The following is an 18886-nucleotide window of genomic DNA, read 5'->3' on the forward strand; positions in this document are numbered from 1 at the left end:
GGCGCCAGCTGCGAAAAGGCAATCTGTGATTGGACGGGAGGGGGGAGGCTGAGGGAGGGGGGAACAGAGAGGGAGAACGAAGCGCATGCCGCATGCGCAAAGGAGAGCAATTCAATTTATGTGTATTTGGACGGACAAGTGCCTCAGAAATACGGGCAATACGGACAGCGTTTTTTTAAGAGCATTTTGACGGACAGTCCGTAAAAATACGGACGCTTGGCAACCCTGCCACAGAGGGGTAGAATGGTTTATCTCACAAGAAGGGATTAGGCTTTTTTTTTAATTTATTTATTTATTATAGCGACAAAATGAATATGAAATCCAAAAAATTAACAGTGAACTTTGCTTGTAGCTCTCCAGTCTTCCATCGCTTTACTGTAAGTTGAAGATGTCATTGTTCATAGAGATATTATTCCGATTCCTGATCGCTGTCACTGCTACTAGTGCTGCTACTGCTGCTGCTGATCTGAGTCAAGTCCTGTAGGACTATCCTGGAGGAAGCAGAAAAACTTCATTAGGCGATACTACCCCACATAATTTCATATTACCACCAAAACTAAACACAGACGCTACTGCTATTACAGCAAACTCATTGTTATCTGGAACTCAGTCTCATCTAACTGGCATGTCTGAGGGGATACCAGGGATTGTTTTCTGGGGGATGGACTGTTTGGAGGCAGTAAAATACTTGCCGAGCCTCCAGGGACATCTTATAGCCTCTAGCGGCTTTCCAGTGTCTGTGCACAGAAACCGGAGCGTCACCTGACCACACCGACTCGTGCACAGAGGAAGCCAGAAAGCCTCTAGGAGCTGTAGGAAGGCTATAAGACGTAGGCTCAGTGAGGATATGGGGGGGAGGGGGGATTGGGGGGCATCAGGTGATCCCAGTCAGTGCCGGATACTGGGGGCTGTACTAGGGGATGATCAATGAGATGCAAATTATTACGAGTAGATGTGGGATTATACTAGTTAAATATGAAAACATACGCATCTTAAAAATGGACCAATCAAGTCATGCCAAGGTGGAGTTTGATTCCACCACTACCTGGTCTACACCATGAGAGAAGCGCCGGTATACAGATTAAATCCCCAGCAGAAGCATGGAGCTTCTCATTGGTCTACCACTTGGTGAACTCCCCTACAGAGGGCTGAGCCATTGTGAACCCGAAGTGAAAGGTGAGTAAATAATGGTAAAATGTACAGTGGGATGCAAAATTTTGGGCAACCTGGTTAATCATCATGATTTTCCTGTATAAATCGTTGGTTGTTACGATAAAATATGTCAGTTAAATATATCATATAGGACACTAGAAAGGATAGAAAAAAAGGAGCGGGAGGACACCGGGAGCCCGATCTGGTGTATTATCGCAGGTATAATGAATAAGTAGAAAAAATATATTCAAATATACTCACAAAGCCGGGTTGCACAAAGCGCAACCAAACTATATCGCATGTGGGGAAGTACCGTCCCCACTCAGCCTTGTGGCTTTACTTTGTTGGTCGCAGCTCCTTGAAAAGAAATACCATCCGCCTGGGTGGTGACCCCCAAATCAATGGGGGGTGAGAAGCAATAGAAGAAGGCAGGAGGCACCCTTGGGGTACTCGTGTGACAATTTGTATATCACTAGTTTAATAAGACCACTATATAGCCACTATAGGGGCATATATATACAAAACAAAAACCGGTAACAGGTATGGAAAGATCCTACCTTATATAAAATATTCACTCGGAGTATCATATAACAAATACTTTAATAAAGGTACTTTAAAATTGACAACGCGTTTCGCGGTCACATCGCTTCATCAGGTCGAGTATCGTGCCAAACAGGAGTGGTCCCCAATCTTAGGCGCCTTTGCCCCGCTTCATCAGGTCGAGTATCGTGCATAACAGGAGTGGTCCCCAATCTTAGGCGCCTTTGCAGTATATACAGTATATCATATAAGAGACGCACACAGTGATAACTGAGAAGTGAAATTAAGTTTATTGGATTTACAGAAAGTGTGCAATAATTGTTTAAACAAAATTAGACAGGTGCATAAATTTGGGCACCACAAAAATAAATGAAATCAATATTTAGTAGATCCTCCTTTTGCAGAAATTACAGCCTCTAAATGTTTCCTGTAGGTTCCAATGAGAGTCTGGATTCTGGTTGAAGGTATTTTGGAACATTCCTCTTTATAAAACATCTCTAGTTCATTCAGGTTTGATGGCTTCCAAGCATGGACAGCTCTCTAACTCACGCCACAGATTTTCAATTATATTCTGGTCTGGGGGCAGAGATGGCCATTCCAGAACATTGTACTTGTTCCTCTGCATGAATGCCTTAGTGGATTTTGAGCAGTGTTTAGGGTTGTTGTCTTGTTGAAATGTCAAACCCTAGTGCAGCTTCAGCTTTGTCACCGATTCCTGGACATTGGTCTCAAGAATCTGCCGATACTGAGTGGAATCCATGCGTCCCTCAACTTTGACAAGATTCCCAGTTCCTGCACTGACCACACAGGCCCACAGCATGATGGAACCAATACCATATTTTACTTGGAATGCTGCGTGTTTTTCTTGGAATGCTGCGTTTTTTTTCCGCCATGCATAACGCCCCTTGTTATGCCCAAATAACTCAAGTTTAGTTTCACCAGTCCACAGCACCTTATTCCAAAATGAAGCTGGCTTGTCCAAATGTGCTTTAGCATACCTCAAGCGGCTGTGGGCAGAGAAAAGGCTTCCTATGCATCACTCTCGCATACAGTATCTCCTTGTGTAAAGTGCGCCGAATGGTTGAACAATGCACAGATGATGTTGTAGTTCTTTAGTGCCGGTTTGTGGGTTGACTGATTGTTCTCACAATTCGTCACTTCTGTCTATCCGAGATTTTTCTTGATCTGCCACTTCAAGCCTTAACTTGAACTGAGCCTGTGGTCTTCTATTTCCTCAATATATTCCTAACTGTGGAAACAGACAGCGGAAATTTCTGAGACAGCTTTCTGTATCCTTCCCCTAAACCATGATGGTGAACAATATTTGTCTTCAGGTCATTTGAGAGTTGTTTTGAGACCCCCATGTTGCTACTCTCCAGAGAAAAATAAGAGGATGGAAACTTACAATTGACCCTCTTAAATACTCTCTCATAATTGGATTCACCTGTGTATGTAGGTCAGGGGTCATTGAACTTACCAAGCCAATTTGAGTTCCAATACTTAGTTCTAAAGGTTTTGGAATCAATTAAATGCCCACATTTATGCACCTGCCTAATTTTATTTAAACAATTATTGCACACTTTCTGTAAATCCAATAAACTTCATTTCACTTCTCAAATATCACTGTGTATGTGTCTCCTATATGATATACTGCATTTTCTGGACTAGAAGACTCACTTTAAGTAACTGCGTCTCATAGTCCAAATGCAGGGAGTTCCTGACTTGTGAACGCCTGAAAACACAAACCACCAACCCTCCGCAATGTCGGGGACTCCTTGTACTGTGCCTATGCAGAGGAGAACACAGGGGCAGAGAGGAGGACACAAAGGGGTAAAGAGGAGGACACAGGGAGGACAGAGGCAAACACATTGGGGACAGAGGAGGACACAAGGGGGACAGAGGAGGACACAGGGAGACACAAGAGGTATAAGGGGGCATAAAATACAAAGGGGGCATAATCCACAAGCCCCTTCACATGCATGCACCTGGTTTAGTATATTTATATTTTTCCCGTTTTTTTGTCCTCTAAACCTAGGTGCGTCTTATGGTCAGGAGTATCTTATAGTCCGAAAAATATGGTATTTAACTGACAATTTTTATCGTAACAACCAACAGTGTATACAGGAAAATCATGACTATTAACAAGGTTGCCCAAACTTTCGCATCCCACTGTATGCTGCGACCTGCTTGGCGAGAACGGACACAGTCCTTTCTCATAGGCTTCCACTGATTTCATCCGCGATCCAGAATTTTCATATACTGCACATCCCTCAGTTCTGCTCATCAGATCCTATTGCTGTACATCGGATCTGTTCACATGCCCGCCAATCCATTCTGATGAGCGGAACATTTTTTTTTTTTAAGGCAGTGTGGACCCACTGCCTGTAAGTTCTTGTCCTGACCTCACCCTAACCCCCAATTATTATCCTTCCAGTCATCCTAATGCTAATAAAAGGTACCCTCCCCCTACCGCCCTGATAACTTTCAAACTGTTCATAACTTTAACTGACACCTTTTGTTATGTCCCACAGGACACCTGCTCCACTACTTTCAGAGTAACGTCACTATCAGTACACAGTGCCAAACTCTCCATCAGTCTGCTGATGGTTCTAATAAGACTGAACACAAACCTTCCCCTGATCTCTTCTAATCAGTGGCTAACCTGAACAATACCTTTCATCCTATCACCTCAGGTGACCAGTTCACTAATATATCTTCAGTACTGGCATTCCAACTACGTAGTGGATGTGCACTGGTAAAGGTGGCCATACACCGGTAGACTCGGTGGCCAATCAACCATCTGATTAGATGATTATCAAATCGGATGAAAATCGGTGCTGCTAAGAGCACGCCCAATCAACAATTCTAACAATTTTGGGGTGAAATTTGGTGCATGTATTGATCAGACATGCTGGGAAATCTTGGGCAGACATGCTCAGAGCATCGGTAGTGGCATCCGATAATCACAAATGCAAAACCCCCGGCTGTCCCCCCAAATGTAGATGTACCCCCCTCCTAGTGCCGGTGTCACACAGGCCCCACGTGCAATGCAACGGCAACCACATGGGTTGTGGGTGAGGAAGAAGAGAGCAGAGACAAAGGCAGACAACCAAAGCATTAATGCATAGATACGGGGGCTGGGGATGGTTGGCGACATCACTAGGCCGATTGCTGAAAGAGTTCTTGTTGAAGTTGATAGGGAAGTTTATAGCGGCCAGCAGATCTCTCCCTGATCGACTCTGATCAGAGAGAGATCTGTCTCTTGGTTGAGCGGCCAACAAAATAGTTTGCTGTATGGCCAACTTAACACTGGTGTCATTAACTGATTCGGTATAGAATGGATAGTTGGGATAAGTGATTAGTGATGGTCTGGCACTCATGGATTTGTTTGATCTGCTGATAGATTTGCAGTCATCACATCCTGCTTTAGCACATGATCATGACTAGCAAATCAGACACTTGCATATCTGTCACCTGACCAAACTGATCACATGCTTTTCCATGAGTTCTCCTAGACATGACCATCACTACATGGCATATGATCCCATATAAATTAATGTATTATTTCTCTTTTTATACAATTTAGCAGTTACTTTGGTTAGGCTTTCTACTTTATCTTTACACCAGATGCAATTGTCTGCGTTTGGAGGAGGAGAAATACTGCCTATGACCCCCAAGAACAATATCCCCACCGTCAAACATGGAGGCAGATATTATGCTTTGGGTTGTCTCTCTGCTAAGGGAACAGAACACCTGCACCCCATCAAAGGGACACTTGGCACCATCAGATCCACTTCCCTCAGCCAGGGTACTGAAAATGGTTCGTGGATGGCTATTCCAGCATGACAATGATTTAAAACATACAACCAAAACGAGAGGAATGGTACAGGAAAAAAAGCACATTAAGGTCATGGAATGGCCTAGCCAGTCTCTAGACGTCAATCCAATAGAAAATCTGTGGACAGAGCGGATTGTTCGAGTTGTCACAAAACCTTACCGACTTAGAAGCTCTCCAAGGAGGAGCGGACCTAAATCCCTCCTAAGGTGTGTGCAAACCCGGTGGCCAACTACAAGACACGTCTGACCTCTGATTGCAAACAAGGGTTTTGCCACCAAGTACATAAGTATTTGATCCCCGATCAAAAGATGACTATTTCTCTAATTACAATGCACATCAAGCTGTGACTTTGGGACACTGGGGTTTTTGAGGGTTCTTTGATTGTTATTCTGTCTCTCACAGCTACAGTGAACCTACATTACAAGTATAGACTGGTCATTTCTTGCTCAGAGGACAAACAAGCTAAATCAGCAGGGTATCAAATATTGCTTTCCCTCGTTGTACCTTAAAGGGAACCTGTAGCAAAAAATGTGCCCCCGGGGGTATTTACTTCTGGAGAGGAAAGCTTCTGGATCATATAGGGGCTTACCTTGTCTTCTTCCGCAGCTCCATTGCAGCTGTGGGACCCCCAAAAGTATTCATGTCAACACTTGGCACCTTGCACACTCGCCCCATCCCGCTCGGCCCTCTTCAGGCAATAGTCGGGCTGGACTAGGTGCAAGTTAACTGCGCAAGCACAAGCCGCCTGCACCTGCGCACGCAGGATGGTGGTAGTCCACATGTGCACGGAGAGCACACTTTGGGGGTTCCAGTAGTGAAAGGGGTCTGCAGAGGACAATGGGGGAAACCTCTTTAGGATCCAGAGGCTTCCCTCTCCCAAGGCAATTATCAATATACAGGGTGGGCCATTTATATGGATACACCTTAATAAAATGGGAATGCTTGGTGATATTAACTTCCTGTTTGTGGCACATTAGTATATGTGAGGGGGGAAACTATTCAAGATGGGTGGTGAACATGGCGGTCATTTTGAAGTCGGCCATTTTGAATCAAATTTTTGTTTTCTCAATAGTAAGAGGGTCATGTGACACATCAAACTTATTGGGAATTTCACAAGAAAAACAATGGTGTGCTTGGTTTTAACGTAACTTTATTCTTTCATGAGTTATTTACAAGGTTCTCTTTGTTTACAGCCATTGACATGTCACCGAGATTAACACGTGAGGAGCGGATAGAAATTGTGTTGATGTCTGGTGAACGTAGTAACCGGGTCATTGCAGCAGATTTCAATGCAAGACACCCTACGCGACCACCCATCTCCCATGCTACAGTTAGAAAACTGCTTGCTAAGTTTCGTGAAACTGGTTCAGTGTTGGATTTGCCAAAATGTGGACGCATGAAATCTGTCACTAATGAAGAAACATCAGTGGCTGTCCTAGCTTCATTCAGCAAGAGCCAACAGCGTAGTACTCGCTGTACATCACTGGAGAGTTGCATTAGTCGAACATCCCTTTGGTGGATATTAGCAACTCACAAATGGCACCCTTACAAACTCCAGCTACTGCAGCATCTCAATGAGGATGACCCAGATTGGCGCACTGAATTTGCAGAATGAGCAAAACAAAAATTGGAACAGGATCCTCAGTTTACACAGAAGATTTTTTCAGTGATGAGGCAAACTTATGTGAATGGTGAAGTTAACAAACAAAACCACCGCTATTGGTCTGACACTAACCCACATTGGATATAGCCCTCCAAGACTGTTGGAACAAAAAAAATTGATGGTGTGGTGTATGCGGTACAAAGATAGTGGGGCCATTCTTCATCAATGAAAACCTCAAGGCCACTGGATATGCGAAACTGCTACATGATGATGTGTTTCCCTCTTTAAGCACTGAAGCTGGCACGTTCCCTGAGTTTTTCCAGCAAGATGATGCACCACCACATTATGGGTGTCAGGTCTGAGCATTCCTAGATGAACAGTTTCCTGGAAAGTGGATTGGTCGTCATGGGCCAGTTGAATGGCTCCCAAGATCTCCCGATTTGACCCCCTTAGACTTTTATCTTTGGGGTCATCTGAAGGCAATTGTCTCTGCTGTGAAGATACGAGATGTGCAGCACCTGAAACTATGGATACAGGAAGCCTGCGCTAGTTTTTTCCTGCAGTGTTGCTATCAGTGTGTAAAGAGTGGGAGAAGAGGGTTGCATTGACAATCCAACACAATGGGCAGCACAATGAACACATTTTATAAGAGGTCAGAAACTTGTAAATAACTCATGAAAGAATAAAGTTACGTTAAAACCAAGCACATCATTGTTTTTCTTGTGAAATTCCCAATAGGTTTGATGTGTCACATGACCCTGTTACTATTGAAAAAACAAAAGTTGGATTCAAAATGGCCGACTTCAAAATGGCCGCCATGGTTACCACCCATCTTGAAAAGTTACCCCTCACATATACTGATGTGCCACAAACAGGAAGGTAATATCACCAACCATTCCCATTTTATTAGGGTGTATACATATGAATGGTATAAATGGCCCACCCTGTATATTGATGATTACCTCGGAAGAGGGAAGCCTCTGGATCCTATTGATTTGCAAACCTCCCGGGTTTGCTTTAATTAATGTGATCCTTGCAATCACTAGAGATGGTCAATGAGATGCAAATTTTTTGCCTTGCATGCAAATATGCTATTTGTATGCAACTTAAGGTGCGTACACACGTCAGATAAAAGTCTTTGGAAAATGAAAGATCACAGACCAATTTTACCCCCTTCCATGTAGTATGAGAGCCATACTCTACACAGTCTATTCTATGGAGCTGAACTCCCCGTCAGACAGAAATCTTGGCAAGATGCTGCACACACAGATGCTGTACAGACACAAAAGATCAGTATCTGCAAAATATCTGTTCCTGCCAAAGATTCATTCCTGCAAACCGCATTCATAGTCTATGATATCTGCAGATCATTATACACACCTTGTTTAATGGACATTCATCTGCAGATCAGACAATTATCTGCCGATCTGAAGATCCAACCTGGTGGATCTGATCTGCAGATGAATGTCTGTTAAACAAGGTGTGTATGATGATCTGCAGATCTCATAGACTAGGAATGCGTTTTGCAGGAACAGATCTTTTGCAGGAAGAGATCTTTTGCAGATACTGATCTGTTGAATGTGTACAGCATCTTTGTGTGCAGCACCTTGCAAAGATTTTATCTGATGTGGAGTTCAGCTCAATAGAATAGACTGTGTAGAGTATGGCTCTCATACTACATGGAAGGGGGTAAAATTGGTCTGTGATCTTGCCTTTTCCAAAGACTTTTATCTGACGTGTGTACCCACCTTTAGTATTGCGTCAATCAAATGCACTTCCCACAAATTATGATAGGTCCAGTACCAAACTGCAAACAAATTGCATGAAAGCCACACAAATATTAGCATCTCATTGACCAATTTTTTTTCCTCACACAAAAAGCGTATGCAAATTATTAAAAATGTAACAGATTTATTTTGGTTCCTGTCCTTGTTACAACAATCCACTCGGGTCTATCCACTCTTGCCAGGGATGGGCATTCTGCATCGGTACAAATAGGAAGGAGGGGCGTGCTGCCCTCTACGGTGCGTTCCAGCTCTCAGTACTTCCTCCTTCACAGCTGGAAGGAGGAAGTAGCTGGGGACCTGGAAAGCATCATGGAAGGAAACGCAACGAGTCAACGGTGAGCTAAAACAGCCCCCACGATGTGCTGCACTTCCGATTCTTGTTCTGTTCCTAGCATTTGGAATAGCATTCCGATACGAGACGCTCATCTTTAACTCTTACCTTTGTTCCTCTGTGAGGGTGAAATCATCCAGGACCGTCTTAGCGAGCTCAGTTGAGTTTGGTAGGCTGAAGCTGACCGCCAGCTGTACAAGATCAATGGCCACACTGGTGTTGCCGGCAGTTCTAGCGCAGAATACCAGCTCCTCAAACACCTGCGGACTGGAGAGAAGCACAGATTCTATTACATGGCATTTCCATAATAACCAGGTGGTCTGACTGGCAGTACAGGAGGGGATATTCTTAGATGGGGGGGAGGGGCAGCCTGTCCCCAAAACTCATGGGCCATGCGGGCTGATATTGCTCAAGAGGTGGAGCCCCACACTCACTGGCCATAGACCATAGTAAGTTTTGGTAATAAAAGCAAGTTTGGCAGCTTTGCAACTAAGTTTGAAAGTCAGTATTTTAAACTTCAATGCAGAAAGTCATAACTGAAATTCAGACTTTTAGAGCAATTCCATGCCGGAAAAGCAAAACTGGGCCAGGAAACTTGAAAGCCGCCAATTCCACCACTCAACCCTTCTGGAAAATCTTGGGCTCCTTCATAACTGAAGTTGAATGAGAGGAAAGAGAAGTCCGCCGGAATGGATGCCACTGTGACTCTTGCCCTGTACAATGCGTTAGCGTGTGGTGGCGGTGTATAGCTGCACATTATGATAAGCCATGCCCACCGATGTTTCGCCCCGCCCAGGGGCTTTCTCAAGGCACAGATTGGCTTCATACCATCAAGGATCGACACTTCAACAGTAAAGGTGGCCACCAGATTCTGCTCTCAAAACACCACCGATCTGCCTAGATTTCCTAGCTGGACCGATCAATTCATACTATTTTGAACAAAATCGGTGAAATGATTAATCGATCGGACTGCATCGGTTTCCAGCAGATTCAATCACAGTCAGCAATTGGCCAGATATCAATGTGGAAAAAAAAATGTGATAAGTGTGTGTATAGCCACCTTAACTCCAGCCATCTTTCTTGTGCTGGTGATCATACACTACTAGAGGATGGAAAGGAGGTGTCCTCACCATTAGTGACAGCCAGACAGAAGGCGGCCGCTACTCACCTGGGAACCAGATTCTGAGATCTGAAAGACTTCAGGATATTCCTGCAAAAAAGACAAAGGAGGAGTTCAGGGGTACAATATATGCAGTTACACCATATAATACAGCAACAGTACTGCTTTAAAGAGGAACTCCAGTGAAAATAATGTAGTAAAAAAAAGTGCTTCATTTTTTACTATAATGATGTATAAATGATTTAGTCAGTGTTTGCTCATTGTAAAATCTTTCCTCTCCCCGACTTACATTCTGACATTTATTACATGGTGACATTTTTACTGTGGGCAGGTTATGTAGCTGCTCCTAGCTGCTCTGGCTGTTAGAGACAGCTGTAAACAGCTAATTCCTGTCTGTGAACATTGTTACATTGTGGCAGTTTGCCCAGAGTACCGCGGTATTCAGAGCCTCTTGTTTGAGGGGTTTCAGCACAAAATCAGTCATACAGCGCCCCCTGATGGTCTGTTTGTGGAACGCATTATATTTCTCATGTAAAAGGGGGTATCAGCTACTGATTGGGATAAAGTTCAATTCTAGGTTGGAGTTTCTCTTTAAACCAAGTTCACACTCCAGGATTTTTCATTGATGGTCGATGGTAGAAGTGAATGAGGCACTATTCCATTATCTAATTTTCATATTTGATACACCTGTTACAGAAAAATGTATGTTGTGGATCTCAAGAGAGGTTCAGTCTGTGTCTTCTCCTTTGCAGCCTTAAAGAGAACCCGATCTGAAAATAAAAAGTCAAAATAACCATACACCAGTCATACTTACCTCCCATGTAGTCTACTGCTCCATCACTTTCTCCTCTCCTGCATCCAGTTTGTCCACTGTGATCATTGAAATTCTCTGTCCTCTATTTTGAAAATGGCCATACCCCATAACAGCTTCCTGGTCAGCACTGTTAAACTGTAATATCACCCACTTGAGTTACAGGGAAACATGGATATTACCTTGCACATTCAGTTGTAACTGACAGATGCTGATATATAACAGATAGCAACTGGTATATTTCAGTTCTAACAAAAGATTGTCAGAATTGGAAGGGTAAGAAGAAATTGGAGAGCTTCTGAGAGGAACTGACGGTGAGGTTAGTATGTAATATTCATTTGCAGCTACGTCATGTGTTTATTTTAAATAATTTTACTCGCTTCAGGTTCCCTTTAACAGAAAGGTGATGCAATCCAAGCAGCAGTGGTCCCACCCACAAAGTAGGACATTCGACTCCTGTGCTTATCTGCTTCTGGTCACGTGATCAAAATTTCAAAGATGATTTTTAGCTGAAAAAGTCTCATCACACACGAATATGGATTACTATATTATTAGATAGTTTTTAAATCTCTGACTGGAAATGGGCTTTAGAATTGAATTATTTGATATCAGTTAATCTAGGAGGTGCTTATATAAAAATAAAATCAAGATCAGCTCCTAAGGGCCTATACTTGTGTTTCCAGGGACAGTTCTAGACTTTTTGCTGCCTGAGGCAAACTTGAGAAGCTGCTGCCCCCCTCCAATAGGCAGTATAATTGCCCCCAGTATAGGTAGCCTGGAGGGGGTAGCAAGCTGGAAGGGGGGCAGCGGGCACAGTGGGGGGGGGGGGGGCATTCGCGTCTGTGGAGTATTTCGGATCCGGCTGAGAGGGTAAACCTGCTATTATTATGGCCTTAAAGAGGAACGGTCGCGAAAAATCTTAAAATTTAAAAACATATACAAATAAGAAGTACATTTCTCACAGAGTAAAATGAGCCATAAATTACTTTTCTCCTATGTTGCTGTCACTTACAGTAGGTAGTAGAAATCTGACATTACCGACAGATTTTGGACTAGCCCATCTTCTCATAGGGGGGTTCTCAGGGTTTTCTTTATTTTTTAAAAGCACTTAGTGAATGGCAGTTGCTCCGTTCCACTGCCAAAATAGTGTGCAGTGAGCAGGGAGGCTGGTCAGCACCTTTGCATTAATCATTTTGAGGGAATGTCTTTATAAATAATTAAGGCCATGCTGAGAATCCCCCATGAAGAGATGGACTCGCCCAAAACCTGTCGGTAATGTCGGATTTCTACTACTTACTGTAAGTGACAGCAACATAGGAGAAAATTAATTTATGGCTCATTTTACTCTGGTAGAAATGTACTTCTTTATTTGTATGTGTTTTAAATTTTAAGATTTTCCCGACAGTTTCTCTTTAAGGCCATAATAATAGCAGGTTTACCCTCTCAGCCGGATCCGAAATACTCCACAGACGTGAATGCCAGCTAGCAGTCCTACAGATGTGACAAATATAGAGTATCTCACCAAACGTCCTCCATTCTTCCATCCCTGCACAGCAGGACCGCAATGCCTCCAAAGATGGTTGCCGAGGGGTTCTTCTTGACTGAGAAACGACTATCTGCTTCATACATCTGCTTTATTGAGGCGGCAATATTCGCAAACTGCGTCTGCAGCTGTGTATAAGGAAGAAGCAGTTATGAAGGAGTTGCAAGAAGGATTCCCAGGAGAGCTTCTTCTTCTTACTTTCTGAATGCATTGTTCTAAAGCAGTGTTTATCAACATTTTATTGGTATATACCCCTTATAAAACCCTGTACTCACCAAGTACCCCCTAGCATAGTAAACATTATCACAAGTACCCCTTGACAAATATATATTTAATCATGGTACATGATAATTGTTTCCTAACAATTTCCAAGCATTTACTAGCTAAAATACTAACGTGGTGTTCGAATAAGATTTATCATTTTCTAGAACTCTTTGTTATTCTTGGTTCGTCTCTGGGTCTCTTTAATGAAGCACAGTGGACCAACACCAGCAGATGACATGGCTCTCAAAATCAACACATAAGGCCAGTGCACACCAAAAACCTCTAGCAGATCCGCAAAACGCTAGATGTTTTTGAAGCAGATTTTCTGAGCGATTCTAGGCATGTTTAGAGAGGTTTCTAAACTCCCGTCAGTTAAAGGGATCTTAGCAGCTCCTGCCTCCCCCCCCCCCCCCCCCCCTGCTACCTTTTCACTGCCATTATCCAGGCTAGATGTGAAATTCTTCAAGTGATGTATTCTGTTTTAAGTACAGTGGGGAAGACTGATCTGCCTACTTAATACTACTTAATGGATTTGTTTGTGGGTAATTAAGTCTAATTAGGTGACCTTATCTGCCTTCCATGATATAGAAGGTTTCTGTCTTTAATTAATCTTTAAATGTAAGAAGATGAGGTAAAATGAAAGTTTAATAGTTTAACCACACACCGCAGCATTTTTCTATGTTCTGTGCTGCGTGGGCTCTCCAGCCCCCAGCACAGATAAGCCTCCAGGCAGGGCGATCAGACTTGCACCCTTTTTTTCCCACTAGGGGGATATCCTGCTGGGGGGGGGGGGGGGGGTCTGATCGTCACCGGCTATATGTGTGTAGCGGGGGGGGGGGGGGGCTCCCCCTCCCCTCTCCTCCCCTTCTCTCTAAGGTTGGCACAGGACGGCGATCCGTCCTGTACCGCCTCTGATAGGCTTCAGCCTATCAGACGGCGGCGATCCCCGGCCAATCAGAGGCTGGGGATCGTCGATCTCCTTTACGGCGCTGCTGTGCCAGCAGCGCTGTACGATGTAAACAAAGGGGATTTCTTCCCTGCGTGTTTACATTTAGCCTGCGAGCCACGATCGGAGGCTCGCAGGCGGTTCACGGAGCCCCCCGCCGTGAACTGACAGGAAACGTTTCCATGGAAATATAGGAAAGACCAGCCTATCGGCGGCGGCTGGTCGTTAAGTGGTTAATAATGAACCACATTTTTAATTTGCTATAGAGCTACCCTGAGAGTTAAAAATGATGCCTGGTTCTCTTTAAGATCTTCGGTCAGTTTGAACATCTGAACTTAAAGAGGAACTTAAAGGAGTCGTCAGGCAATCCTAAAGAAAATAAGTGCTACTTACCGGGGGCTTCCTCCAGCCCCAAGCTCCCAGCATGTCCCTCGCTGCAGCTCTCCCTTCAGCCGTTCGCCGCAGCTCCGTCCCGCTCCCCGACGATGACGTCAGGTCGGCCTGTACTGCGCCTGCGCGAGCTGCGCTGTCAATTACCGCCACGTGGGCCGGAGCAGACTGCACAGGCGCAGAACTACTGTGCCTGCCACATTCCTGATCGGTGCTGCGGGCTGTAGAGCCCACGCAGCACCGATCATTGTAAAATCCCCTGGTCCTTAAGTGGTTAAGCCAGGATAAAAAAAAAAAAAAAAAATCAGTTACTCACCTGGGGCTTCTACCAGGCCCCTGCAGCCGTCCCGTGCCCTCGTAGTCACTCACGGATACTCCTGTCCCACGCCGCCAGCTAGTTTTGTTTTTCCTGACAGGCTTATTGCGCAGGCCTGGCCACATGTCTCCTTCTTCGCGTTCCCATCCGCAGGTCGCTATTGCGGATGGGAGCGCAAAGAAGGCTACGCATGGCCAGGCCTGTCAGCGAAACTAAACTAGCTTGCAACGGGGGACTGGAGGCTTCGTGAGTGACTGCGAGGGCACGGGATGGCTGCAGGGGACTGGTAGAAGCCCAAGGTGAGTACAACTGTTTTTTTACCCCTAGCTTAACAATCCCTTTAATGTGAATCTGTAACTTTAAGTGTAATGAAAATACAGAGACCAGAACTGAACCAGATGGGAACTGAAGGAAATGACAACTCTGCTTATCTGACACATGGTTAGTTGCAAAAAATGTTTTACCTGGTCTTCACTATCAGCCTGCTTTCCCAAGCGATCCTCAATTCTTTACACACACTACATTCTGCTATCAGCAATATGCTATACGTTTCACCCCATCTTTTATCATCTCCACAGCTTGCTGCTTATGAGATTGTCTTATTCCTCCAACCATATTCCTTCTCACGCTGAGTCTAAACCATAAGCCTAAATCCTACTCTGCTTCGCTCTTTTTGCCTCCTCCTCACTGCAAGAGACATACAGTATCACCTAACCCTCAGACAAGCACTGCGCAGAAGCAGCAGCAATATTTATCTTCGGGGCTCAGGAGCAGTAACGGGCTTTCCTAATGGGCTCCAGCAGAAATGGCAGAGCCCGATCGGGTCCTCCCTACTGCACAGGCGCGAGTTGCTTGCGCAATAGAGTCCGCCTACTTCTGCCTGAGCCCGACCGTAAGGTTTCTACTGCGCTAGCGCTGGAGCCCAAAAGTAAATATTGCTGCATGTGGAGTTTGGGGGCTTTCTGTGCCAGATCAAGGAGGTTGAAAAGGACGAGGGAAGCCTCATTAGTATCCAGAGGCTTCCCCGTCCTGAGGTAAGTATTCCCCAGGGGCTGGTTTTTTTTTTGGTTTTTTTTTTTGCATTATGAATTTCCTTTAAATTTCTTCTTCAGGCATGTTACAGAACTGGATCTAAGCCAATTTCTGATCCAGTTCTGAAACATGCCTGAAGAAGAAACTTAATGTTTGAAAGCTTCCAAAGAAACCTTGTACAGTTAGTCATTAAAGGTATCACCTGTTATGTCTTTGGAGTCTCTCCGTGACTAATACCGGACTACACACAACTGGCTCTTCCAAGGATTACAGCAGAAGGCATCTTACCTCTGGACTCTGCTTCTCTTTTGCCATTAGTTTCAGCATCTCTTGGTGCAGATGCTCCTTGTTGTGATGGCCAATGCTGTAGAGATCTGGAAAGTATTAAGGTGTTGATTCAGAAAGATTGTAATAAGCTGCATTGTTCAATGAATACAATACTTCCAGGTACCGCAGCTCACTGCCTGTCTGAGGCTGGGTGCACACATGGCTGTGCGCGAAAGGTTGCGTTTTCAGTCATGTGCGTTTTTGTGTTTGTAGTCCGTTTTTGGTGCATTTGCGTTTCTTTTCCGCATATGCGTTTTTGCGTGCGTTTTTACGCATTTGCAGTACGCATATACAAAAACGCGTATGTGTTTTGTATGAGTTTTCCATGCATTTTATGAAAATCACTAGGAAGACAACAGGAAGCGGAAATACATCAGAAAACAATTTTAAAAAAAGCATATAAAAACGCATGAAAAAGGCATACAAAACGCATTACATTGCATTACCATTGACGTTCATTTTATGCGTTTTTGAAAACCATGCAACAAAACAGAAAAGGCATACAAAACGAATGTATTTTATATGCTTTTTTTTTTAAGTGAGCCATTGACTACAATTGCAGGCAAAAACGATGCGTTTATCGCAACACTAGCGTTTCTGCTAAGTGTGTTCCTAGCACAAAGTGGCCCATACATGACTGGATTTTCCTGTACGATCGATCACTTTATCGGATCGCGCGAGAATAGATTATGTTCCATTCTGTTCGTTCGATGGAAATTGACCGATATCAGGTCGAATTTACTCGATAGGGTAAGAGGGAAAATATTGACTGAACGTAAAAGAATCGGCTACTGTTCACATGATTTTGATTGACACAGAATCGATATTTGGTTTCAGAGCATGGAGGCACAACATCATTGAGATCGATACTGAAGGAAAGGTCGCATAGGCTCTTGCTTGTTTCCATCACACTGTAGTTGCTCGCTCAATAAATTGAAAATGAAGCAACGTATGGGTAGCTTGATGCAATAAACTTATGTAAGCTGTAGCTCTAGTGTGACTTGGTGTGTTGTGACCATTCACCACTCGTTATTAGGGATGGTCAACCAGATGCAAATAATGCAGAGTTTATGCAGAATTATGCATATTTTACAAGCACATTTATGCAGCTTGAAATGGATCAATCAAATTCCAACTCGGCAGGATTTGATTGGTCCATTGTCGAGCCGCATAAATTTGCATATTCCTGCATGTTACGGACCATCCCTATTTTGTTTTCTTAGACATGACCACCACTATTGCTCAGCAATTGTAGCCCGGGAAGCTTTCCACAGCGTTGTAAATGTTCGCTCCATAGAAAATGAGAGAAAAAAAATACTTCCATAACACCCTCCCCCCCCCCCCCCCCCCCAAAAAAAAACCCCTATATGACCCCTCCCCAAATTAGCTTCCCATAGAAGCTGTCAACAGTGGAGGATCCTCTAACTCGGTTTACTAGTTCGCTACTGCTGTCAGCAGTGGGTGTCGGCACCTTGCCAGGAGGAGCATGGGAGCTCTTCGAACAACTGCCACAGGTGCGGTCTATAAACAAACAATGGCTTACAGCTTATGAGAACCCCAGAACCAAATCTCAGTGCATTAGAATAATGTGAAAATGTTCAATAATATGATGTGAAGAGGTCATTATTGGGGAATAGCAGCTTGTTGTGCTGTGTGAGATGTCTGACAGTGAGTGAGCAGAGGGGGAGGCAGGAGAGCAGTAGTGTTTCATTTGAATTGCACAGAAGAAGGGAGGAGGTGGCACTGTTGTCTTGTCCTGACTGAGGAGGAATGGAGGAGGGCCGACTGGCTGAGCAGTTAATTTGTCACAGACTCGCAGCCAGCCAGTGTATTATTGTGTTGAGCTGCAGCATGTCAAAAGTTATTGCATATGTTCCCTTGCTGACTGAGAATAACTGGATCAGAGTAAATTGCCGGGTGCTGTGCGATCATGCCAATTCGGGGGGGGGGGGGGGGGGGGGATGCACATCCTCATAAGTTTGCCTCATGCAGCAAAAAGTCTACAAATCAGTTAATTATGTCTACTGAGGAAATATTCAAATTATTTCCCTATAAAATAAATGGCAGTGTCACTTGCCCCATATTTCCTGCATAGACGAGGATGTATGGAGTTCTTTCCCAGAGGTAGCCAGGTGTTGTGGTAAGGAGAACTTGACGTGCCTCCTGGGAGGTCGCGGAGTCTGTGGGGAGGATGGTCTGGCACGCGGAGTACAGGTTTCTTTACCAGCAGCCTCATATTTCTCTCCTCGGTTCAGAGGAAGGGGGCAGCGGGATGGCGTTCGCGATCTAGCGGCATCTGTAGCCAGGCAGTGGCGTGCTGCACATGTCCGACGAAAGGTGGTAGCTTCCTGGTGCCGAACTTGCTCTTCCTGGATGCTGTGACAGAATTTCAGGGGCGGAACTCAGCTAGAAGGTCCAGTGGGTCTGCTGGGGAGGGGGGGGGGGGGGGTTAACTTTCTAGCTGGGAAGCTCCACCCATCTTTCATCACGTCCGGGGTTGTGTCTATTTCTGGACACGGAAGAACGCGTTGGCAATTCTGCACAGCCGACTTGTGCGTGCAAGGTTCAGGTTGTAATCATGCCCTGGAACAAGACTCTGAACCATGTCCATAGCAACTGGAGATGAAAGCCAAGCAGCCCCATAGGGAATAGAGGCTGAGAACCTTAGGTCGTACAAACACTCCCTGTGTGCAATGTAAAGCTGCCTTTAGACTTTACAAAAACAGTGTGTAAACCAGGTTTTAAAAAAGTTGCAACAGAAGAGCCTGGCAGGTCTGTTAAAACCTGGAAGCGGACAAATTGAGCAGGAATGCTGTGAAATCAGGGGAATGATCTTTGAATTGATAGATGTTCAAGTTACTGATAGAAAGATGGTCTTCCTGTGAT

The 18886-nt window shown here is 44.5% G+C and overlaps 1 protein-coding gene across 3 annotated transcripts in view; it reads right to left on the reverse strand.

Moving 5' to 3' along the window:
- Positions 1-278: 278 nt before the first annotated feature.
- Positions 279-18886, reverse strand: part of PTCD3 (pentatricopeptide repeat domain 3) — a 91038-nt gene continuing 72430 nt past the window's right edge. For all 3 annotated transcript variants that reach the window (XM_068275421.1, XM_068275415.1, XM_068275430.1), the window contains 5 exons: positions 15962-16047; positions 12705-12853; positions 10420-10461; positions 9360-9518; positions 279-491 (listed from right to left, as the gene is read on the reverse strand). In XM_068275421.1, the coding sequence (XP_068131522.1) occupies positions 410-491; positions 9360-9518; positions 10420-10461; positions 12705-12853; positions 15962-16047 (518 nt within the window). In that variant the 3' untranslated portion in view covers positions 279-409. The remainder of the gene's footprint in view (positions 492-9359; positions 9519-10419; positions 10462-12704; positions 12854-15961; positions 16048-18886) is intronic.

This window comes from Hyperolius riggenbachi, chromosome 1 (assembly GCF_040937935.1).
Source record: "Hyperolius riggenbachi isolate aHypRig1 chromosome 1, aHypRig1.pri, whole genome shotgun sequence".
NCBI lineage: Eukaryota > Metazoa > Chordata > Amphibia > Anura > Hyperoliidae > Hyperolius > Hyperolius riggenbachi.